Here is a 25,093-nt window from a genome sequence, read left to right as displayed (position 1 = left end):
ATGAATGGGTTGTGTTTCCTGTGTAATGAATAGGATTGTACCTCTCTCTTCTGGTCTAAGGCTGGAGGGTGGGATGCAAGATGTGTCCAGCCCCTCAGCTCTGACATTTGTGCTCCACCCCTGGACACATCTGACCTCCAGCCAATGTCCCTTTAACTTAGTGTTGAGTTCCAATTCTTCTTTAACCTGTACCTGGAGGATACCACTCTTTAAGTCCTCCTCCTAAGGTTATTTTGTTCTCACCTTTATTCCTTTTGTGAGATGTCAGTCTTTTCATTCCTATCGCATTGGCTCCTACGTGGACCACAGTGACACATTGTTCTCTCTCCATTTCCACCATTCTTTTCAGTCATTTCTAAACATTGCCTACCCTGCAAGACTCCAAGTTTCTGGTGCTCTCGGTCTGAATTGAAAACATGATGTGTTTCCCTCTTAAAAAAAATAGAGCAGTTAATGACAGGAGGAGTCAATTTTCATAAAAACTACTCAAGAAGAAATATCTCCCAATTTATAACTGATTACTAATAAATGAGGGAAAACAAAATTACCTAATTTATTTAAACATACTTTATTCATAAACTGCTTTATCATAATTCAGTCATGTAAGAGCTCATAAGGTGAAATGTTATTTATTAACAGTTTATGTCCAATATTCTCCACATGACAAATATTTTATTGTTCTGTTCAGGTGAGGTGGCCGTTTCTAGGTGGATGGTTTATAGATTTCGTGTCTCTTTAACTGGGCACCTGCTTTCTTTAGAAATCTTGTGCAATGCCTGGCATCTCAGAGAAATCAATATGTTAAATATTTAAATTATATTTTATGCTGATTTAGAGAGAGAATTATCCCAAGAATTGCTTCAAATTTAGCTTTTCCTTGAATGATCTGCAAGCAGGCTTAAAGTTCAAGGTTGGGAATTTTAAAGGAAGTGAAATAGATTTATAATAGCACTAACCTAAAAGGGAACAATAAACTTTGAACTGGAGGAGCAAAAAATAAACTGCTGGAGGAATTCAGTGGCTTGAGCAGCATCTGTGAAGGGAAGGGAACTGTCATCAGGTCCTTTGTGGTGGAGGCACAATAAATTAATGCCACCTGCTGTCATCCTTCAGCCATCACGTTATAGAGAGAATGTGAAACCATTTAAGAAGGTCATGGAAAGATTTACAAGAATGTTTCCTGACATGTGGGACTACATTTACAAGGATAGATTAGAGAGGTTGCGACTGTTTTCATTGGCAAAGAGAAGGCTAAGGGGAGATTTGATAGAAGTACATATTGAGACTTTGGGCAGGTTGGGTACTGGGAGGTCATTCCCTTTGCTGGAGGGGTTGAGGAGCAGGGGTCACAGGTACAAAAGGAAGGGAAGAGAATTAAGAGTGACATGAGGGAAAAAAAACTATCTTTTCTACACTGCATGTAGTTAGAACCTGGAATGCATTGCCTGCAGATATGGTGAAGGCTGGTTCCATTCTGGCTCTCAAGGAAGTACTGGAGCCATATATGGCGGAGGAAAAGTAAATGAGGTTACATAGAAATGACCGATGGGTGGAAAGAGTTCCTCTGGTTGGGAGTCAGCACAGATGTGATGGGACAAATGGCCTCTTGTGTGCTGCAACCATTCTATAGTTCTATGATTCCAGATGACCTATCAACACGTAAACAGAAAAAACACGGCTGTTGGAGGAAAATACCTAATTACCCCTGAAACTGTAACTGCTGGTTGAAGTCAAAATCTTCAAGAATGCTGGGAGGAAAATTGTAAAAGCTGAAACAATTCAAAAAGAGGTGATTGATGTTAAATTGGACTGGCATTTCCAGCTCATCCACTTTGAGCTGGAGTCAAATCTAAAAACAGTCTTTTGCATCATCTAATCATCTCATACTTGTAGAAGGGAGGCCTGGAGCTTCTTCCCCTCCTCCATCAGGTTTCTGAACGGTCCATGAACACTACTTCATCATTCATTCATTTCTGTCTTTCTTTCTGTCTTTCCTTCTGTCTTTCTTTCTTCCGTGATTTATAGTAATTTAATGTCTTGCACTGTACTGCTGCTACAAGACAGCAAATTCCATGACACGTAAGTCAGTGATAATGTATCTGATTCTGATACTCTTCTGGAGAGCATGTGAAGAGTGTGACTGCTCTTGCAAGCTGTATCATGATTAATACTTGCATTTCTTAAGCAATGTCAGTCCTGGTGAATTAGTCATTATTTACTTAAATATGTAAACAGAAAATCTGGTAATCTTTGTCCAATAGCTTGCTTAATCATTAATTCATTGATCCAACTCCAAATAGAAATGTAGAGTAAACATGCTACCAATTTTGTACACATCACTTCAACTACAAACACCTGCTTGAGCACAATTCTATGATGATCTACATCCTCTTCTAAACCACCTCTTAAAAACAAAATAATGCATATAAATATTATTTTTATTCTCTTCTGCCTGTACATATTATTTTTAATCTCTTCTGCCTGTACATAGTCCATATCCCTTATTCCCTGTATATTCATGTGTCTAACAGCCTCTTAAACATCACTATTATATCTGCTTCCACCACTACCCCAGCAGCCCATTTTAGGCACCGACCACTCTGTGTATATGTAAAAAAATAACTTGCCCTGCACATCTACTTTAAACTTTCCCCCTCTCACCTGAAATACATGAGCTCTTATATTTGACATTTCTACCCTGGGAAAAAGATCCTGACTGTCTGTGCTATCTATGTCTCTCATAATTTTATAAACTTCTATCAGGTCTCCCTTCAGCCTCTGATGCTTCAGAGAAAACAACCCAAGTTTGTCCAACTTCTATTTATAGCTCATACCCTCTAATCCAGGCAGTGTCCTGGTAAACCTCTCCTGAACCTTTTCTAAAGACTCCACATCCTTTCTGTAATGGGATGACCAGAATTGCACACAATACTCCAAGTGCTATCTAACCAAAGTTTTGTATAACTGCAACATGACTTCCTTACTCGTATACTCAATGCCCCAATCAATGAAGGCAGCATGGCATATGCCTCCTTTACCACCCTATCTACTTGTGTGGCCACTTTCAGTGAGCTATGGACTTGGACCCAAGATCCCTTAAAAGAATTTTAAAAGATGATTGCCTATAAGTTCATTAAATAACTAACTAGCCTGAAGTCTTAACGCACTTGAACAGACTACGAGGGGAAAAGAGATGGAGAATACAAAAGGAATTCATAAAATGCAGAATTTCACACAAGCTACTGGTACTAAATGCAGTATTGGCATGTAAACCCATCATAACCTGTTGTAAAAGTTCAATGGAATGAATTTCAAAGCAAGAGTATGTCATGTTGAAACAACTAAAGAGAGCGCTTACCCCCCCCCCACACACACACACACAATCTGGGGATGAATTTCTAAAGCACTCATGTGTAAATTGAAATCCTATGATAGAGCACAAGTTAAACTTAAGGGTAAGGCGAAGTGTGTGGCAGTCACAATTGATCGTGAGGCCAGAAGCTGTGAAGTACTTTATGAAAGTTACAATGTAAATCTATGTGCTTTGAAGTAGTGAAAGAAACTTGGTAGAGAGATAAATAATCAACAGAGCCTGATTACCCACACCCACAATTATATCCCTGACTCCACCTGCAGACTTTCAGCAGCCACTAAGCAAAGCGAATCCTTTTCAGTAGATTAGTAATCAGCAGAGAATGAGTTGCGACAACACCTGCAGACACATTGTGCCCCACAGCTGCCAGTGATATTCGGGGGAACTTCCCTCTAACTTTTCTACCCTTGAGGGCAGCACAAGGATCATGGGAAATATTGGCTGGTGTGTTGCCACACAGGTATGTGATGGTGCCTCATACACTACATGGGTGAGGGTGGACTAATGAGATGGAGAAGTTATAGAAGAGGGATGTAGAAGAGGTTCAGACCAGGCACTGTTGTATAGTAGGGTACATTGTGGGGCATGGATATAACTCCTGAGGTGAGTTTTTTAGAGGCTCAGGCCAGCAATTGGGCTTTTGGGGTGCTGGGGATTTGCTGGGATTGCAGCTGGGATTGTAAATCCTTAGGAAGAGCCTAAGAGTATAACAATATTTTACTTAGGTGTGTGTTCCCAGTGTTGGACTCCCCAGGCAAGCATCTCCTCAGGCAGTTTCCCTTTCACAGTCCTCAATTACTGTGAAATATTGCTTCTGCATGAGTGGCCCTTTACTACATTAATGATCAGTTTTAGCGATCTCTTTATGCTGTGTGGTTCAGATTAAATCACTCACAATTCACCTTGAAGGTTGTATTATCATCTTGGGCTGCTTTGCATTCCTGAAATATCTGACAGGGCTGATAGGTTTGCTGTATGTTTTCACTATCAGTGGACAAAATTTTTCAGTTAACTGCCTGTCTGCAACAATTGTCTTAAAATATCTGATTTTTATTTCAGAATTTCCTTGTTCTTTGAGAACGTGCTTGAGGGGGATACAAGGGGTGAATTTTTCACACAAAGGGTAGTTAATCCAACCTCTCCTTGGGCATCATGCATGTAAACCTCTTCTACAGCATTTCCACAGCCTCCACAACCTTCCTGTAATGGGGTGACCCCTAACCAAAGTTTTATATAGCTGCAACATGATTTCCTTACTCTTACACTCAATGCCCCAACCAATGAAGCCAAGTATGCCATATGCCTTCTTTACCAGTCTATCTACTTGCATGGCCTCCTGGTGGAAGACAGCATTGGTTGTGCCATTTGCTTCTATCTCGTGCTGTGGCCCTTGGCTAGCTGCTATGCAGTGGAAAGTATAGATCTCAAAATGATTGTCTTGTCAGTTCTAAAGGTTTGCAATACTACCATGTAAACTTCAAGTACACAAGAAAATAGGAGCAGGAATAGGCCACCTGGCCCCTCAAGTCTTTCTTGCCATTCAATATGATCGTGGCTGTTCTGCCTCAGGCCTTGATGACTCTTCTGTGCAGGTACTTGTAGCCCCTAATTCCTGGATTTTTCAAAAATTTATCTACTTTTGTCTTTAAATATCTTTAGTGATCTAACTTCCAGAACCCTCTGAGGCAGAGAACTCCCAAGATTCATTAACCTCTGCAAGAAGATATTCCTATACATTTTAGTTATAAATGACTGCCTCCTTATCTTATAACTATGTCTCCTTGTTTGCAACTCTCCCATTAGTGGAAACATCTCATCATCTACCTTTTCATGGATCATTAGGATCTTCGTATATTTCAATAAGATTACTCTTCATTAATTTAAACTGCAAGGAATACAAGTCTATAGTTAATACTTCATGGTATTAATTAACACTTGCAGTGGAGCACATATGGGTGCACACTTCCTACAACTTTCTGACAATTAAAATGTCTTCAGTGACATAATCTCTACCTTTGTGGGGAATAGTCATTTAAAATATTTTTATTTCTTTGCCTCATTGAGTTTGAGGCTTTGGATGAAGTATCTGCAATGTTGACGATCTTGGTAAATTGTCAGGGATAATCAGAAGGTTAAAATGGAAGTCATAGGTCATGAGGTAGAAACATCTGCGCACACCGGTCATGAATAGATGTAAAGTGGGACTGGTTCCACAACATAGGAAAGTCTAGCATATTTCATCAATGTTTCAATTAGACTAATTCAAAGGAAGTTTTGAAAACGCAAGCAAAACTTGGAAGGATTCAAACTCCACTTTTTGATAATATTAACAAAAATGTTGGCATGAATAGAAAATATTTCTCTAAAGATGTATGTATCTCCCTTGAAAAACTGGTTCCCCTACATTTCACAGACAGGTGGATATTCTCTCTCATGTTTAGTGATGATTAACAAGTGAAGAATATTATGAAAGTGTATTCCTTAACCAGCTCAGCCACATTTACAGATCAAGTTATTCATTTAGTCAATACAGAAACTGCACTCTTAAATATTTTAGAAGTGATTTAATGCTTCAACAGAGATTTCTCAATCTTGCTATAAACACAGTGGTATCATTGTGGAAGGTCAATTAAAAACAACAAAAAAGAAATTTAATTAAAACTTTAATACTATTTTATGTGTCTGTTAGCCACTGTATTCCTTCCAATGCCAACAGCTACAGAGGCCTCAAATACAGTGATTTGTATTGCATTCTTTGCCTACAACACCACCCAGGCATGGACAAGCACACAGAAAATAAAACATTAATCACCAGGGTAAGAAAGTATAAAAGATACAAAGAACTTCCCAGCCACATTGCAGTTTTCTCATTATTTTGGACAATAAACTGCAGAAAGTTGTGGACACAGTTCAGCACATCATGGAAACCAACCTCCCCTCCATGGACTCTGTCTACACTTCTCGCTACATTGGTAAAGCAGCCAACATAATCAAAGACTCCACCCACCTCGGACATTCTCTCTTCTCCCCCCTCCCATCAGGCAGAAGATACAAAAGCCTGGAAAGCACGCACCACCAGGCTCAAGGACGGCTTCTATCTCGCTATTATAAAACTATTGAACAGCCCTCTAGTCTGGTAAAATGGACTCTTGACCTCTCAGTCTACCTCATTATGGCCTTGCACCTGCCTGCACTGCAAATTTCTTTGTGACTGTGATACTTTATTCTGCATTCTGTTATTGTTTTCCCTTGTACTACCTCAATGCATTGCTGTAATGAAGTGATCTGTGTGGAAGACATGCAAAACAAAATTTTTCACTGTACCTTCGTATATGTGAATAATGAACCAATTTACCAATTTAACTCATGTAATTAAGTTCCTTGCTTTCCTATGATTTCTATGCCTCATTAAAAAGTTGAATTCTGCCCAAGAACACTGACAAGGTAAATCATTACAAACTAGAAAGAGCCAGTTGTTCATGGTGTCTGCCATAAACAATCAATCACTGAAATCAGGCCTTTACTGTCTGAGTTATCCTGCTCCACTGTAAGCTTTACAGCACTGTTTATCACTGATCGATCCAACACTGAAATACATAAGTGGCTGTGAGGTTGTGTCACTTAGCCACAAAACATGCCAGAAATAATGTTTGTTTTTGCAACTGAAATTAAATTTTTAGTGGTGTTAAGTATAATTAATACCAAACCACTTCTCTAGCACTGTAAATTTATTTATACTCTGTAGTATTGTATTCAATTTATTTAATACTCTGTAGTATTGTATTCATACCTATATTATTTATAATTAAGATTTTCTTAAGTTTATTTTACCTTTTTCCTTTGTTTTATATCTCCATGAAACTCTTTTTGGTTTTCTATTTTCATTTCTATACATGATACTCCAAACTATTCTCCCTGCTTTTGGAGTCTCCTGTGAGAATTTTTAAGTCTGATTGTAGAGATCTGAACTTGGAAATCCTTTCTGTAGGATAATATTTTTGTGCTACATGGCAGAATTATTTTCAAAAATCACATCACTAAATACATTGGGTCTCTTGTTCATGAACTGCACAGAATTTTAAATTAATGTTGGGCCTTCTATGCATATAGCAGGCATACACACAGGCCACCATACATGCACAGTAATGGCTAAGGGTCTGCAATGACAATTTTAATGTCACTTGCAAAGAATTTATTAGTGCAGCCTCGAAAAGCTACTCACCGAGCAGCAGGCCTTAACAAGGTAGCTGAAGCTTGTTTCCATGTTGCTTAAAGGGGCCTATTTTTCCCTGATCCATTGATTCTGACACATTGATAGATAGGTCATCTTTAAGATTTTTACTCATTCCTTGTTCCCATCCTGACCCCTTCACACCTCCCACTACCACTGGATTTTGGCCTGACCTGTAAGGGCCTGATCACCACAAATACTACCTTGACAAGCAAATGGTGGAGCTGGTGAGGGACCTGCATTTGCTTGCATAAGGCTAATTCTACCTGGTAGAAAGTTAGTGTGGCTCTGAGCCTATTGAATGGTGAGCAGTATTTGTTCATTGCTAGCTACAATCTCCAAGACGTCTTTGTGAAAATGGAGCATTAATATAGCACATTTCAGAGTCCCACCTTTTTGAAGGACAAGCAATGAAAGGAATAGCACATTGATTTTGACACCAGGAGCTTGAGTTTTTCAGGAAGTGAGTCCTACATCAGGATGCCTGTGATATAATGATGCTGGAAATACTCTGCAGATCAGACAGCCTCTGTGGAGTTTACAGTTGAATGATCTTACTTCAGAAATGGCCAGTTTGGACATAATGAGGGAAAGGTTGTTTGAAATTGTTAATTCATGATTGAATCCCAAAAGTTGTAACATTATTGAGCTTACACTGGGCTTTGGAACACTTTAGGAGGTTAAAGTCAGAGAGGACAGTGGAATGTAGATTTAAAATGACAGTCAACTGATAGTTCAGGGTCATCCTTGTAGATTGAACAAAGGTGTTTGGCAAAGCTGTCACCCAATCTACATTTTTTTCCAGTGTGGATAAGATCACCAGATATAATAATATTATTGGAACTCCTTTTTTTTAAAAAAAAGTTGATTATTGATATAATGGCAACAATTGTATGGTATACTGAATTCTCGTGTATGTCTATTAGCTTAAGAAGGAGGGAAGTATTCATGGCTACAGGAAGTACAGTAAAACACCAATAATCCAGGACCTTTGTTATTTTGGTGGGGCCAGACTAGCAGATCTTCCAGACTTTTGGATATCATTCCTATTAATATCTGAACACACTTTAATTCTTTTTAGATGTTATACAGTAGTATAATAAATTTTCAAGTGAATTGGGTGATTTTAAAGGGAGAATGGGAAACAAAACCAAGTGAGATAGAAAGGAACACAGGAAATTGGGCCAGGTGTGTCTAAGTAGAACATTGGAAACAGGGCCCAGTGAGTTTAAAAGGGAGCACAGGAAATGTGGTCTCACTGAGTTTAAAGGAAGCCTTGGAATTAGAACACCAGTGACCTTAAAGGAAGCATGGGAAATGGGGCCAAGATAAGTTTAAAGGACTGTGTGAAATGGGACACAGATGATATTAAAGGGAGCACAGGAAACGGGTCATGAATGATTTTTAAGGGCAGTGTGGGGAATACAGCTGGTGAGTAACGGAGAACAGAAAACAGGACCCCTGTATGTTTAAAGGGAGTGCAGGAAATGAGGCCCTCGTGTATCTAACAGGAGTGGGGAAACACAACCCTGGGGTGTTTAACGAGAGTGGGAAATGGGGCCCTGATGTGTTCAAAGGGAACATTAGATACAGGACTCCAGTATCACAGGGTTATAGAGCCAATCAGCACAGAAACAGGTCCTTCAGCTCACCATGTTCATGCCTACCATCAATTATCTATCTATACTAATCTCATTTATCAGTGTGTATGAAGGGAGTGTGGAAAATGGGGCCCAGGTAAACCAAATGGAATATCTAAACAATTGGATAGCGGATTAATATAAAGAATATTGCTCACACCTTAATCAATACCTCAGCATACAATGAATGCTGCTGAAAGAGATTTACTTTTTCTTCAGAGGTAATGGCGAAACTAGTTGAATTGTAAATTCACACTATACAAATGGTGAATAGTTCATGCAACTATAAATTTATAGTTCTTGCAATGAAAACAAGGAGAGATTACAATATACTATAGAAATGGCTCAGCCTGATAAATTTTATGGACTGCCTGATGCACTCAAATTTAATTAGCATTTAAATATACTATATTTAAATTTATTGTTACACTGTAAGCAGAATGGCATTTCATAAGGGACTATTTTCCAAATATGAACAGATGATGAAAAGCTTTGCCAATGCCTGATCTTATTAAAAGTTGAGAACCCACCGCCTAGTCTTTTCCACTCATTAAATCTGCCTACATATTCCTGACTCATGTGGCTAGAAAAAGATGTGTATCACCAGTATAATTTTAAAAATTGGCCCCAAAGTACTTGCTCAAGAAAGAAGTTGCAGCTTCCTGTGCCAATTTTAGATTTTTGTGTGGAAAACCTGTGGAAAATTAATTCCCTCATTTTCTCATAAATGAGTGAATTAATGGGCCAATTCTTCATGGTAGCAATTCAGATACAATTCCAAGAAAGGTTCTCATTGTAAAATGTTGTCCCAGATTTTCTCTCATTCAGACATTGATGGATCAGTTGTGGATTTCTAGCATTTTTGTTTTGAATTTATAGTTGGGGGAGACATTTCCAATTAGGTTTTAATGTGGATGTAGAGTATGCCAAAGCAAACAATGAACACTATCACAATTCATGCCTGTCAACTATTGGTTACCTCCTTCATATAACACAAGCCAGATGGATAAATGTAAGCTCTCAGACTCATTAGTTTGGAGATGCTCCATCCCTGTACAGTGAGTTCTTCATTGATACTCCAACAGAGTTCCATCAGTAGACCACTTGCAGGTGCTAGACTGAAAATACTGGTAGCATTTGGAAAAAAAAGTGCAACATAAAGAAAAGGGCAGATGACCTGCTGGCATATATTTAACCAAGAGAATAGGAGAGATGTAAATAGTTGCAGTGATAATGGCTTTGAGGATTAAGAAGCAAAATGAGAAAAATCAAGGAATTAAAAAAGAAAATGACATGTTGTTTGAATAATTAATTGGGTTGCTGGATCAACAGGTGTGAAACCCTGAGAAAAACATGTTGGTTCTGGTAGTCCAGGAGTCTAGTTGTGTCACAGAGAAAGCACCTAAATGGAAAATGGAATGAATTGGAACCAAAATGTTATCTTGTTCAGGTCTGTCATGATAGTCTATGAGTTAATTAGTACCAACAGCTAGTTAACATAGCTCCTTAAACTTCTGCTTCATCTCTTATGTGACTCAGCAAACAATTTCTGAGAGAGTGCAAATTAAAATTATAGTGTTGTTTTTGATATCCAGTTGATGACATCCAAGACTGCTAATTAGTCTGTTTTGGTTCCATGTTCAGGGTGGCAGATTGCAATCATTGACAGCTACTTTCCGCAAACACAGTTTGGCAAGTCTGTGATGCCATTTTGGTTCAATAAATAGGAACACCCCCCATGTCCCTTTGAAGGCAGTAACCTGGAAACATGGTGGTGGGATGTTCAACCACATTTCTACTGGAGACTGATACTGTGGCAGACTGGGTTTTGTCTGATTTGGCACTATGAGGGGAGGTGGGTGGGATGTAGGATTACATACAATGTAGAATCTGCCATCACAACTTCAGGGTCTCTGCCACCTGTCTACACAGTTTATTAGGTCAGTATAGCCTTCACGGTGATGGAGGTTTCTGTGGTGTCCAGGTTATATTCAAAGGTGTAATTTTAAGGGAACAATGTTGGATTGAGTTGCCCTTTAACCTGTTTTATTTTGATAGCCTACAAAGTGTTCTATTGTTACATCAGTGTGCACCACACCTATAATAAGAAAATAACACCTGTTAATAAATAACCCAAATCCCCAGCAAAGGTACTCACAAATATTTGTTACACCACAGCTGCCCACCTGAAAGTTTAGTCTGTAAATAATTAAGGTCACTTATACTTGGACACATTTTTTGTTCCATCCACCTACACCTTCTTGCTCATCCGTGGAAGAATCTGTGGTTCCCAAATTGGCCTCATTTAGCTATCTCAGAACCTACAAAACTGGATTAGAGGAAGTTATCCAGGATTCCAAGGAGCTGTCTGAGCAGAAAAAGGTGACTATCTTTAATGCAATTGGTATCAATGTTATCTTTCCAATGGTTCCTTAAACATCAATCACTCTTTTAAATCTATTGCAAGTAACAACCACATGCAGTTCAAGTAAACATATTTGCTTTTCATGTTATGTTGTAGAATTGGGAATTCAATAACATGTCACATCTCCCATGTTTGGTAGAATTTTTTTCCTTTCTTTTATCATTTGGAAAACTCTAAAGGCAATTTTGACTTCAGCAAGTACAAACCTGTTGAGCTTTTTCCAGCAGAGATCTCTGAAACATGAGGAGAGAGGTAACAAACTGAGAAACTGAGGCAGTCCAACAGGGGAGCTCTGGCATCAATTTTGCAATGGATTTTTATCCTAAATTTACCCAACCTGTGAATGCTGAATTGATGAGTGTATTCAGTAGTGAGATTGGGAGATTTTGGGGTTCTAAGGAAATTAAGGAATATGGGAAAAGGGCAGGAAAGAAGAATAAATGTAAATGTTCAACCATGATCTTATTGAATAGTAGAAGAAGATCAAGGAGCTATATGGTCTAATCCTACTCCTGTTTCTTATGGTACCCCCAATGCCTGTAAACTTGTACCCTGGATAGATCAGTATGCAATCATGTACCTACCTTTGAGACAATTTGTGAATCTGAACCCTACTAAGAATATGTCTTTTAACTTGAAATCCAGTGGGCGACTCTGTGAAAATGAATCTTAATAAGAGATTCAATGATTGCTGTCAATGATTGCAATCTGCCACCCTGAACATGGAACCAAAACAGACTAAATGTGAACTTGTACACTTGTAATACCCAGTCTTTAAACCTGTGCCTAAGTAAACCTGTACTTTCTTTAAGGTTGATTTGTAAGTTTGTACCTCAGATCCATATTCAGTACCATATTTGTACTGAATATGGATCTGTAATGGTGCCTGATTCATTTGGCTAATGGACCCTTGAACTCAGTATGTCATTATCAAATTTTCTTCTGTAAGAAGTCCATTTTCTATCACACAGTTCTGTAATAAACAGCATCATGCAATCAGATTTTTAGTCCGACTTTCAAAGGTTCCAAGCACTAGTGTAAGAACATCTAGAAAATTGATCCATACATTTTGCCTCTTTTATACAAAGTGATTGTAACTGATACTATGTTATCCAAGCCACGATGTGAAGGAAATTTCTAACATGCTATTGACAATAGGAGAAATGGTTTAGTGTGTAAAAATAGGCTGTACTCTCAGGAAATAAAGTAAAACACATCTTTTTAAAGAGGTCAGTATCCCACATTCTAATGAAAGGTGTTACTCTACTCTCACTAGCCATTCCTGGTGTAAAGTTGAAGAGTCAGATGTGGTGCATCCAGCCTCTCAGCTTAGATCACCTGAGCTTCCCCCCCCCGACTCAGTGTTGGAACAGGAGGTCAGATACACCACTATCTAACCTCCAGTTTGCCTCTGACTTCCATACTGCAGTGTGCAGACTCAGAAGTCAGAGATGAGCTGACCCACAAGTTGAGCCTTGCTGAGGTTCTCTATAGAATTCCTGTCAATGTTTCAGCCCATGATCAATAGCTTTTGCCCAAGAAAATGAGTTATAATCTACTTCTAATGTTGCATCAGGAAGGCTGTATTCTGCCTAATCAAAGGACAAGGAATTGTTCCTTGAGATTACTTTGAGCTTCACTGGGACAATTTTGAGTCAGAAGGTATGGGTGTCAAAATGGGAGCAAGGCAATAAATTAAAATGACAGGCAACCAGTGTCTTGAATTCATGTTGGTTGACTGTACAGACATTGTAGTGAATTTGGAGATGGCCTGTGAACTAGTACAGCTGGCAGGTATGATCTATAACAATCTCTTGGAGACACTAGGAGCTTCAGATCTTGGATGTTCACTTTATTACAGATTAATAACAACAAATATGTCTACTTGTGTCACACACATGATCAGATAATTACGTGACATGTTCACACTTCATATTTGCATGAAAGTATATCACAGACATAACCAAAACTTGGCTTGGTTTCCCCAGCTCAATGGAGCATTGTGTAAGTTTAAAGAAATAAAATTTAATCACCACCTCGGTTGAAGGCAACGTTTGGGGACCTGGAGAGTTTGGAAGGGGCAAAATAAGAACAAGGTTAACATCTCCCACATTTGCATGGAAAAATAATGTGCAAGTTGTGAGTGAGCAGTGGACCAGACTGACTTGGAGGCAATGTTCTCTTCAGAATGCCAAAAAGGGAGGGGAAGAAATGTATAGTGTTTGTGGACATACACACAAGGTGGTGGGAAATGAACGAAGAGACAGGTGGGTTTGAAGGTTAGAATGAAAGCTCTGTTTTGGTTCTAGGAAGGCCAGGAATGGTAATAAGGTGTGATTGAGATATAGGAATAGTGCAGGAATATGGGTGATCTCCATCAAACCCATTTTATAACTCTTCTGCTCTCATTACTTTATGTAAACAGAGCACACGTTGGCATTTCCGCCAGAAGCACTGCAGTGGTTCTAGACACACATCCTTCTTCAGGGGACTCGCCAGCCCTTTCTCAAGAGCAAACAGAGATGGATATTAAATGCTGCCCTTCCATGGATGCACATATCCAATGACTGAATAAAAAACTCTTTGGGTGCTAGCCAAACCACTACATCAGGGACCTGAAGTTTAACAATATGCAATTGTCAGCATACTAGGTTTGGTTTCAGGCAAACAGTTTTATCTTAGTGATAAAGTGGGAGAGAATACTTCTCCCAGAAACAAAAGAAAAGATAAATGGAAAGTTGAGCCGGGACTCTTGAAAGTGCTATCATTCAACTGAAACCAAATTTCTGGCTGATCCTTTACGTTGTATTTAAACAGGCACATAACTGTGTGATTATAGAACAGGCTGATCTGTGAATGGCCGCTATTCCTCGCACAATCAGCTCCTCCAGAAGTTGTTTTTGCTGTGTTCAAAATGCCTGCTGTTTCCATAAGGACAATACTTGCAGTTCAATTTAATTGCTAATCATTCTAAAATGAGATTTTATGACAGCAGATAAATATAGCTCATTTTTGAGTACATTAGAATCTATCCACTTGGATTTCAGAATGGCATAACAAAGAGGAGGGATACAAAGCATTAAAATGTCAGTGACAGTTTGTACTGTATATAAAATACAAGAATTCATTCCTTTTTACTTGTCATAAATGAGGAAAGGTAATAACAAAAAAGTTGGTGTCATTGTGGAGGTAGTGTTGGTCAATTAGGGATAATTGTTATGATTGTCTAATGCATTCTGTATAATGTGGCATTGTTCATTTTTGCCAAGGAGCCATTCAATTGCATTGTGGTTAGAGACATAGTGTTGGTTCACAGAGGCCCATTTGATTTGCAGTTGGGTAAACTCTCCATTCCAATTCTTCAAGGCCCAGTAACACACAAAACAACAGTATGCTGGTAAGATGAATCACATTTTTTGGTAATTTTTGTAAAATCTACATCATCAAAATTTATACTTTGAAAATAACATTGTGGGATCTTTTATGGAAGAGAAGGTAGACAGGGACTTTGTTTAACCTGTCACCCAAGGTACGAGAGGCAGATATAAACAGGATGATTAATGTGGTAATGTGGAACACTTTGCCTTTTCCAGTCTCAAGGTTCTCATTTTTAATCAGTTTTTTAAGCTGGAATTTGTGGGGGGAACAAAACGCATAATTTACACCTAAAGCCAAACATAACGCATTGACTCAGATGCAAGTTTATGTTCATAGTTTATTTTACTCTTTAGGGCAGTCCAAAATTCAGTGCAAATGGGGCAGTGTAATTAAGTACAACAGATCAGATAGCCTTGTATTTGTATGTAAAAATAACTGCTTATTAATTTTGGTCCATAAAAGAAATCCTTGCATCACTGCTCATCTAAAGCAGGACCTTTTATTTCACTGAGCTAGGAATTTATTGAATGACTCTATTTTATAAACTTTGGAATAAAAAACAAAAGGTTCTATTGCTAAGTAAGTGTATGTTTCACATGGGCATAGTCTTTAACTTGTGCATAACTCAACCCCAGCAATGCCAATCTATTTTCAAGCACCATGTTCTCTTCTGGTGACAAAAATCCACCATTTTTTGTGAAGCTGAGGTACTTTGGTCAAAAATGATGTATGAGTCAATGCTGAGTTCACTGATCTCAACCAGAATCTCAGTAGAATTAACTTCAACACGAGAAGGCTAAAAGTTAAAACTGAGATCTCTTTCTCTCAGACTATATACGTATATTCACTCCTATGAGAAGATATGTTTGTCTAGAGCAAGGCTTGGTTGTGATGGACATTCTGGCCAAATAGCAATTTGCTGTTTAAACTCACAGTAGGATGGTGATTTGAGTGAGGAGCACCGAGAGTTTTGGTACGGAGGAAATTTTGAAGAGGACGCATAGCAGAGTGAGGCAGTATATTGTTTTATTAACACTGTGTAGTATTAGAATTTCCTTTAATACTGGAAGAAAGTGCAAGGGATGCTGTTTTATTTTTTGAAAATTCACTTTGTGAGCAACTGATTAATAATTAGTCTTGAGTGGAAAAGGCAAAATATTTCATGTTCTGCCAAATGCTCTCATCCAGTTTGTACCTGTGGTTTGTACCCTAACATTTTTCAGTGGCAATGTAAGTTTCCACTTTGTGGTATTTTCAACTATTGGGCATATTTATTTGTACCTTTCAATCATAACTGAAAAAAATAGTTAAAAACATTTACAGATTATTTCCACTATTGTGTGTGAGAGAAGAGATTGAAGTTTCTGATACAGATGTCAGTTGTGGCTGAGTTAGTGGGACTCAATGCTAAGCCAGAAGGTTGTTGAGTCCTGTTCGAGGACTGAAGATTTAACCAGTTTGATACTCCAATGAAGTCCAAGGGTTTGCTGTCAGAGGTGCTACCTTTTGGGCGAGAAGTTAAGTTGATTCCCAGCTTGCTTTCTCTGATGGGAGTGAGAGATCCCATGGCACTGTTTTAAAGAACAGCAGGGAGTGTTCCATACCCTATCTTCTACCACTGTGTAAAATATTGAAGGCTCTAAAGCTAATACAAACAGAACGTGACTGCCACAGTTGCAATGCACAAATGGTATATTAGGCTTTTTGCAGATTGTGACTGTGGAAATGTTGATCAAATGATGTACTACATAACCACATTACCTCTATAGAAATTTGACAGCAACACTGATAAGGTACACTCTCTCTCCTTGTAGGTATTAGTTGGGTTAAAGTTACTGTAATCTTCAGCCTCAAGTAAAGGTACATTACTACAGAATGAGGATTTCTGATTTATTGTTATTTATTAAATCCCTGAATAGGACACATGCACAACTGGTTGTAACTCAATCCTGGCCTTGTATGAATGTAGATACAGGAGGAGGAGACGCAAGTCCTACAATCACATCAGTTATCATTTTTGGGATCTACATCAGATTGTAGAGAGGCACAGCCCTTGACTCCTGACCGGATATAAGGGATTAAAATAAGCTTTCAATGCCAAAAGTAATGGTCTAAAATTAAACAGGTTTAGATAACCTGGAAATTATAGGCTTGTGAGCCTTGTATCAGTTTAACCAGGAAATTATAGGCTAGTGAGCCTTACATCGGTGGTAGGGAAATTATTGGAGAAGATTCTTAGGGACAGGATCTACTCACATCTGGCAAAGAATATACATATTGAGGAGAGTCAGCATGACTTTGTGTGGAGGCGTACATGTCTCACAAACTCAACTGAGTTTTTTACGGAGGTAACAAAGGTGATTGATTGACAGTAAGGCAGTGGATGTCGTATACATGGATTTAGCAAAGCTTTCAACTAGGTCCCTTATGGTAGACTGATCCATAGGATTCAAAATTGGCTTGGCCACAGAAGACAGAGGGTAGAGGTGTAGGGGTGTTAGTCTGATTGGAGGTCTGTGACCTCTGCTGTTTGTGATACATATAAATAATTCAGGCAACAATGTCGGTGGGCTGATTAGTAAGTTTGCAGATGACGAGAATTGGCAGAGTTGTGGAGAGAGAGGAAGGTTGTCAAAGGATTCAGCAGGATATAGACCAGTCAGAAATGTGGGCAGAGTCAAAGTTGAAGTCAGGTTTATTGTCACATGCACATGTATGCACAGGTGCAATGAAAATCTTGCTTGCAGCAGCATTGCAGGCACATAGCATCAGGGACACAGCATTCACAAGAAAAGCATAAATTAAATATAAATTATATGCAATTTCTACAATAAAGTTCACAAGTAGAACAGAAAAAACAAAGTCCATTGTAGTGCAACGTGGTCAATGTGGTTATAGTGTTGCTAAACTGAGTTAGTGATTCGGGTTGTGCAGGTTTCTTCAAGAGCCGAATGTTGGAAGGAAATGGCAGATGGAGTTTAATTTGGACAAGTGTGAGGTGTTGCACTTTGGGATGGTCAAATGTACGAGGAAAGTATACAGTAAATGGCAGAACCCTGAGGAGCACTGATGCACAAGTCCATGGCTCTCTGAAAGTGGCAACACAAGTAGATAGGGTGGTAAAGGTGTACGGCATATGTGCTTTCATCAGTTGAGGTGTGTAAAGGTAGGGAAGTCGTGTTGCAACTGTATAAAACTTTGGTTAGGCCATAATTGGAGTATTACATGCAGTTCAGGTCACCACATTACAGGAAGGATTTGGAGAGTGTGCAAAAGATGCTCACCAGGATGTTGCCTGGATTTGTGAGTATTAGCTATAAGGAGACAATGGACAAACTTAGATTGTTTTTTCTAGTGCATCAGAGGCTGAAGGGCAACCTGATAGAAGTATATACAATTATGAGAGCACAGATAGGATAGATAGTCAGAGTCATTTTCCCAGGGTAGAGATGTCAAATACTACAGGGCTTATCTTTAACGTGAGAGGGGGAAGTTTAAAGGAGATTTATAACACAAGTATTTTTTTACACTGAGAGCAGTAGGTGCCTGGAATGCGCTGCCAGAAGAGGAATTGGACAGATACAATAGTAATGCTTGAGGTACTTGGACTGGTGCATGAAAAAGCAGAGAATAGATGGACCTTGTGCAAGTAGATACCATTGGTTGGATTGACATGGTCAGCACACTCATCATGGGCTGCAGGCTTTTTCCAGTACTGTTCTATGTTGATCTTCTAACTGTAAAACAATTGTTATTGAGGTTAAGTCCACAGCAGAAAAATGACTGGTGGTAACTGATCTAGAATTATCCTTCTTGCGTGGAGAAAATGAAAATGTCGTATTGCTCTGGTCAAGTGTGCTCCTTTAGTGATGAAATGAATCGTATCACTTTGAAGTTACTGTAAGAAAATACACAACTTTGATTTATTCTGACCTTGACTACTGCTAAAATGGAAATTGCCAATTGTCAATATTTCTTCCAAAGTAAATGAACCTTCCACAATTCGACATTGAAGTGTGTAAGTAGCATTTTATCCTCTTCCCCCTTAGCCAAAGAAATGTATTTCCTTATATACTGTAGTGTCGTCATTAATATATGTTTAATCTCAACAACTGAATTTCGTAAGTTATCTTCATTTTATTCTTTTTTGGGATGTGGATATTGCTGGATCGTGAATGTTTATTTATTGATCTTGAGAAGGTGGTGGTGAACTGCCTTCTTGAACCATTGGAGTTCCTTAAGTAAAGGATAACTTGGTGTTATTGGAGAGGGAGTTCCAGGATTTAGATCCAGCAGCACTGAAGGAATGGTGATAGATTTCTAAGACTAGATGGTGTGCAACTTGAAGGGGAACTTGATGGTGTTCCAATTTACCTGCTGCTCTGGCCTTTCTTGGCAGGAGAGGTTGAGGGTTTGGGAAGTGCTGTCAGAGTAGCCTGAGCAGGTAACTGTAGTGCATTTTATGGATGGAAACACTGCAGATAGGTCACACCAGTTGTGGAGGGAGCATATATTTAGGGGGATGCATAGGGTGCTAGTCAAGTGGGCTGCTTTATCCTGATAGCTACAAAGATTTTGAATATTATTAAAACCACATTTACCTAGATTCATTCCTCCCAGATAGCGGGAAGACTTGGGGGAATCTTGGGAAGAAAGACACCGTTTTACACAATTTAAATATGAAACTGAAAATTATATGCAACTTTCAGAACTTTAAGAAGGAACTATGATGGTGATTCAGGCCATCACATTTTAATGCTATTCCAAAGACATGTTCAATAGCCTCCCACAATGAATACCTGACATCAATCATGCTATTGAATGATTTCATTAGGTCAGCTAGCACAATAAAAATGATTAATGGTGTTCTCTAATGAGACAGCCCACCCAATAAATTCCATTATTAAAGGAATTTAGAGGGAGTGGACAATCATAATGGCAATGAGAGGGAACATTTAGTACAAAATAATATTTGCATCAGGACAGGAGTTATTGAGAGATTTTAATTAAAGAAAGAAAGAGTTATTTATACATAAATATTCCCTGCACTCCCTGTAGTATTTCCTTCTATGTTTATGATTCATGGCCTTTTCTATCAGCCCATGAGCCCATGATTAGTATGGCATTTGTCTAATAAAAATACTACTACATTTGTTAAATGATACCATTTTGGTGTTAAGTTTACATAAAAATTTTGAGAAAATTTTATATCTTGAAAATGTCAGACAGTAAACAGTCCAGCAAAAATACCTAATGATACAGTTTCAAACAAAGCAGAAAATTCTAAAATGGAATGAGTAACTATAACAAAGTGTAGTGGAGAAAACTTTTAACATAAGCTATAGGTACATCCAACTATCCTTTAATCTTATTGGAGAAGGGAAACTATAAGGATTCCTCAACTGGGGAAACATCCTCCTTGCATCCACTTTGTTGAGCCCCGTGAAAGTTCTGTAACTTTCAATGAAATCAGCTTCCATTCTTTTAAACTCTAGAGAATACAGATCTTGTCTTTACAATTTCCATTTATATGATCAACCCTGGAAACTGTTCAGTTACACAATACTCCAGGTGCAATCTTACCAAGGTCCTACAAAATTGCAGTAAATTCTCTTTACTCATGAACTCAAATCCTCTTATAATAAAGCACAGAAAATAATTTGCCTTCCTATTAGCTTTCAGTCACTTGTGTAGATGGTCAACATTTCTCCTGACTCCATTTAAAATATACTCTGCTTTTCTGCCTTATTTTCACCCACTCACTTAGTTTACCAATAACTCGTGAAGCCTCTCTATATCCTCCTGTTTACTCACAATCCCACTCAATGTTGAGTCATCAGCAAACTTGGAAATATGACATTTGTTTCCCTTAGCCAAATTGTTGATATGGTTTGAAAATAATCGAGGATTAAGCATTGATTTCTGCCAAGCTGAGAAAGACCTGTATATTCCCTTCTTTGTTCTCTGTCTGTTAGCAAACTCTCAAACCGTGCCAGTACATTATCCACAGTTCCATGTGCTTTAACCTCATTGACCAACCTCCTTTAATACAAATCTTATCAAAAGCAAAATGTATCATACCCACCAGCTCCCCCTTATCTATTCTGCCAGTCACATCCTCAAAGACTCAATAGATTAGTCAAACATGATTTTCCTTTCATAAATTCATGCTTATTCTGCTCAGTCCTATCATCCTTTTCCAGGTGTTCTATTATTACACCTTCATTACAGATTCCAGCATTTTTCCTTCTGTTGATGCTGGGCTAATAGATCACCAGTTCCCTGTTTTCTATCTCCCTCTTTGCTTAGATAGTGGGGGTTACATTTGCCACCCTTCAGTCGCAGGAAAAATTCCAGATTTGTAGAGTTTTGAAAGATGATAACTGGAGCATCCACTATAAGCACTTCTTCCAAACTTTTGGGATGTAGGTCATTGAATCCTTAAGACTTGTCAGCTTTCAGTTGCACCAACTTCTCTATTACTATTTTTTAATGCTAATCTTCTTCAGTCATTCTTGCTCAACCATTGGTTTTCCAATATTTATCGACTGTTTTTTTGTGTCGTCTTCTGTGAAGGCAGACACAAAACATTTGTTTATTTTTTTGCAATTTCCTTATTCCTTTGTATAAAATCCCCCAACCCTGTCTGTAAGAGACCACATTTACCCTTGTTCACCTTCTTTATTACATACCTCCAGAAGTTTTTACTTTTACCTGCAGTCCTTTCTTTATGTTTCTCACCAATTTACTCGTATTCTATCTTCTCTTCAGCAATTTCTTAGTCCTCCTTTGTTAAGTTATAAAATGTTTCCAAGCTTCAGGTCTACTGTTATTTCTGGCAACTTTACAAGCCTCTTTTGATTTATTGTTAAGTTATTGTCTCCTGCCAGTTATGCATGAACAATTTTTTCCTGTTGTTTTTGTGCCTTGAAGGAATAGATTTACTTGTAAATAATTTCCTATTGTTTTAAATGCTATCCATAACCTGTCCACATTTCTTTTAACATAGATGACCAATCAACAACTCCAATGTACCCTTCATACCTCCAAAGTTTCCTTTGTCTTAAATTGTTTGGATTTAAAGACCCTAATTTTGGATTGAACTGTATCACTTTCAACCTCAGTATAAAAACTCTACCATATTCTGGTCACTCTTCCCTGAAGGCCCCTTTACAAAAAGGTTATTAATTAACCCTTTCTCATTGTAAAAGACTAGATCTAAAATAGAATTTTCCCAACATAGAAAACCAACTCATTTGCATTCCATGAATTTGTCCTCCACCTTATTGCTACTAATTTGACTTGTCCAGTCTTTACTAAGATTAAAAGCCTCCATGCTTACTGTATTACCCTGTTACCTGCACCTATTTCCTGATTTACGCCCAATATTGCAGCTCGTATTTGGTGGGCTCTAAGTAACTCCCACTGAAGTCTTCTACTCTTTGCTGTTTCTTAGCTGCACCTCAATTCTAACTTTATACCACGATCTGCCAGACCAAGGTCCATTGCCACTACTGCGCCAATCTCATCTTTTATCAAAAGGACTACCCACCTTTTTCCCTTTTAGCCAATACTTAGCCAATTTTAGCCAATACTTAGCCAATTTTAGTTACCCTACAAACACATTTTCTCAATGGCAATTAGATCATACCCATTTACTTTTATTTCTGTCATTAATATATCTGCCATATTGTGACTGCTGCATGCATTTAGATATAGTACCTTTTAATTTTGCCCTTTTAACATATTTCCGTATATTGACTCCTTTGTTGCTTGCAATTGTTCCCTCTATTTATTTTCCTCACTACTTCTCTTTGCTCTTTTCTTTCCTGCATTCCCTCAAAAGATTCACATCCACCTCTGCAAATCGAATTTAAACCTCCCCAACAGCCCTAGCAAATTGCTCAGTGAGGATATTGGCCCTGGTCCTGCTGCTATGTAAACTGCCCAATTTGTACAGAACCCACCTGCCCCACAAATAGTCACGATGTCTCACAAGTCTAAAGCCCTCCCTCTTGCATCATCTCAAAAGCCACATGTTCATTTGCTCTGTACTTGTTAACGTGAAACACTGTGGTTTGTCGTGAGGTTACAGCCTTTGAGGTCCTGCTTCAAAATCTATTTTCCAGTTCCTAAAATTGATTGCAAGACCTCATCCTTTTTTTTCTACCATTGGTTCTTGGCAGTCATGCTTGAGGAAGTCTAATAAATGATAATTAAGGAAAAAAATAGTTGACAATCCTCAGAATTTAAAGTGTGGAACAATAGATACAAACATTTAGCATTTACCCTCGTCCTTCTTTAGTATTTATACTATGGCCGGTATGGAATAATTTCAGATGATTCTCAACTATTAAGCAAAATCTTAATTGTAAAGCCCTATAATTAGAGGTAACTTTTTGCAGTTTGATTCCCTCCCATCATGCAGCTTATCAGCTCAGTCTTCTTGTGGTTTATCAATTCTGTCCCTTTACTCTTTGCAGTTTGCATGTTTATACCATTGTACGTGGCGCACCATTGTCCATGAAATGTGTTTATACAATATGAGAGATGTATATGGGTAAACACCTATAGTGTTTCTTCAACAGATAAATATCCCCTTAATTTTATTTTATCCATGTACTGAGAAGAAATGCCTCCTTTATATTGCTGAATGAATATCTAGAGAAGCAACAGAGTGAGTGGACAAAAGACTGCCAAATGGAATTTAATGTGGGGAAGTATGAGGCCATGCACTTCGGTAAGAGAAATCAAAAGGCAGATTTTCTAAGTGGAGAGAAACTGCAAGTGAGTGAAATACAGAGGGATCTGGGTGTTCCAGTGCATGAATCACATAAAGCTGGCAGGCAGGTCCAACAAGTAGATAAGAAAGCAAACGGCATTTTGGTTTTCATTGCAGAAGGGATAGAGTTTAAAAGTAGGGAGGTTTTGTTGCAATTCTACAGGGTGTTAGTGATGCCCCACCTTGAATATTGCATAATTTTGGTCCCTTTACCAAACAAAAGATATAGTAACATTGGAGGCAGTACAGAAGGGATTCACTGGGCTAATTCCTGAGATGAGAGGATGGTCCTAACAAGAGAGACTAAATAGTTTGGGTCTGTATTCCTGGGAGTTTAGAAGAATGATGGGTGACCATATTCAAATATATAAGATCCTAATGGGGCTTGACAAGAGAGACGTTGGGATGTTTTCATGGTGGGAGAGTCCTGAACAAGGGACATAACTACAAAAGATAAAAGGCTGGTCATTTAAAACTGAGGTATGTAGAAATTTCTTCTCACAGGAGGGTGGTGAGTCTCTGGAATTCTCTGCCCTGGCAGTGGTGGAAGCTGAATCATTAGAACCATTTAAAGTGGAGGTGGACAACTATTTGATAGATTAAGGAATGGAGGGTTATGGAGAAATGGCACAGAAAATGATCATGTTAAATGGTGGCGCAGGCTTGAAGGGCCTACTCCTGCTCCTATTTTCTTGTGTTCTTTGTCAATTTCAGCGACAGGGCTATGGTTATCTATAACAATGTACTTAGATTAGAAGCAGTAGCTGTAATAAATTGTAAATGCAAATGGGACTGAAAGTGTGTTAGCCTTTGGTCAAGAATAGTTTGAGTATTCAGACCAAGATTGGTGCCTGCTGACCCACATGGTTTTCCCTGTGTGAATAATGAGTGAGCAAACCACAATATTGAACAAAAGACATGCCACATGCAGTTTTTGCATAGAGTGGCTGGATGTGATCTCCTTCCCTAGCTCAGGGCTGTTTGTGCAAATCCTGGCACTCTGGCTACATTGAGACAACTGAATAAAGACTGCAAATTGAATGTGGAGCCCTCGTTTGTGCATGTCACACGTTACACACTGCTTTTATCTTATTGTAATTGATAGAAATATAAAATTAATCATGTCCATCAGTATTGTGCACAATATCTTGATCAGAGGTAGATATTGAGGTAATATTGTGAGTAATTTTCTTTAATCTGTTTTGCAGCAGGATGTCGGCAGCTGAAGGCAGGTTGAGTGCAAAAGCTCTATATGGTGAGTTGC

The 25,093-nt window shown here is 38.5% G+C and overlaps 1 protein-coding gene across 2 annotated transcripts in view; it reads left to right on the top strand.

Moving 5' to 3' along the window:
* The window catches only part of eps8l2 (EPS8 like 2), a 124,424-nt gene that overhangs the window by 22,074 nt on the left and 77,257 nt on the right, over positions 1-25,093 (top strand). The window contains exons 1-2 of one of the 2 annotated variants that reach the window (XM_052028924.1): positions 3,705-3,833; positions 25,038-25,084. In XM_052028924.1, the coding sequence (XP_051884884.1) occupies positions 25,042-25,084 (43 nt within the window). In that variant the 5' untranslated portion in view covers positions 3,705-3,833; positions 25,038-25,041. Of the gene's footprint in view, positions 1-3,704; positions 3,834-25,037; positions 25,085-25,093 lie in introns of those variants that run through there. The other variant, XM_052028923.1, reaches the window with a different exon arrangement.

This window comes from Pristis pectinata, chromosome 14, assembly GCF_009764475.1.
Source record: "Pristis pectinata isolate sPriPec2 chromosome 14, sPriPec2.1.pri, whole genome shotgun sequence".
In the NCBI taxonomy this organism is placed as follows: domain Eukaryota; kingdom Metazoa; phylum Chordata; class Chondrichthyes; order Rhinopristiformes; family Pristidae; genus Pristis; species Pristis pectinata.
Note: the sequence above shows the minus strand (reverse complement) of the source record. Positions and strands in the feature narration are given on the sequence as shown.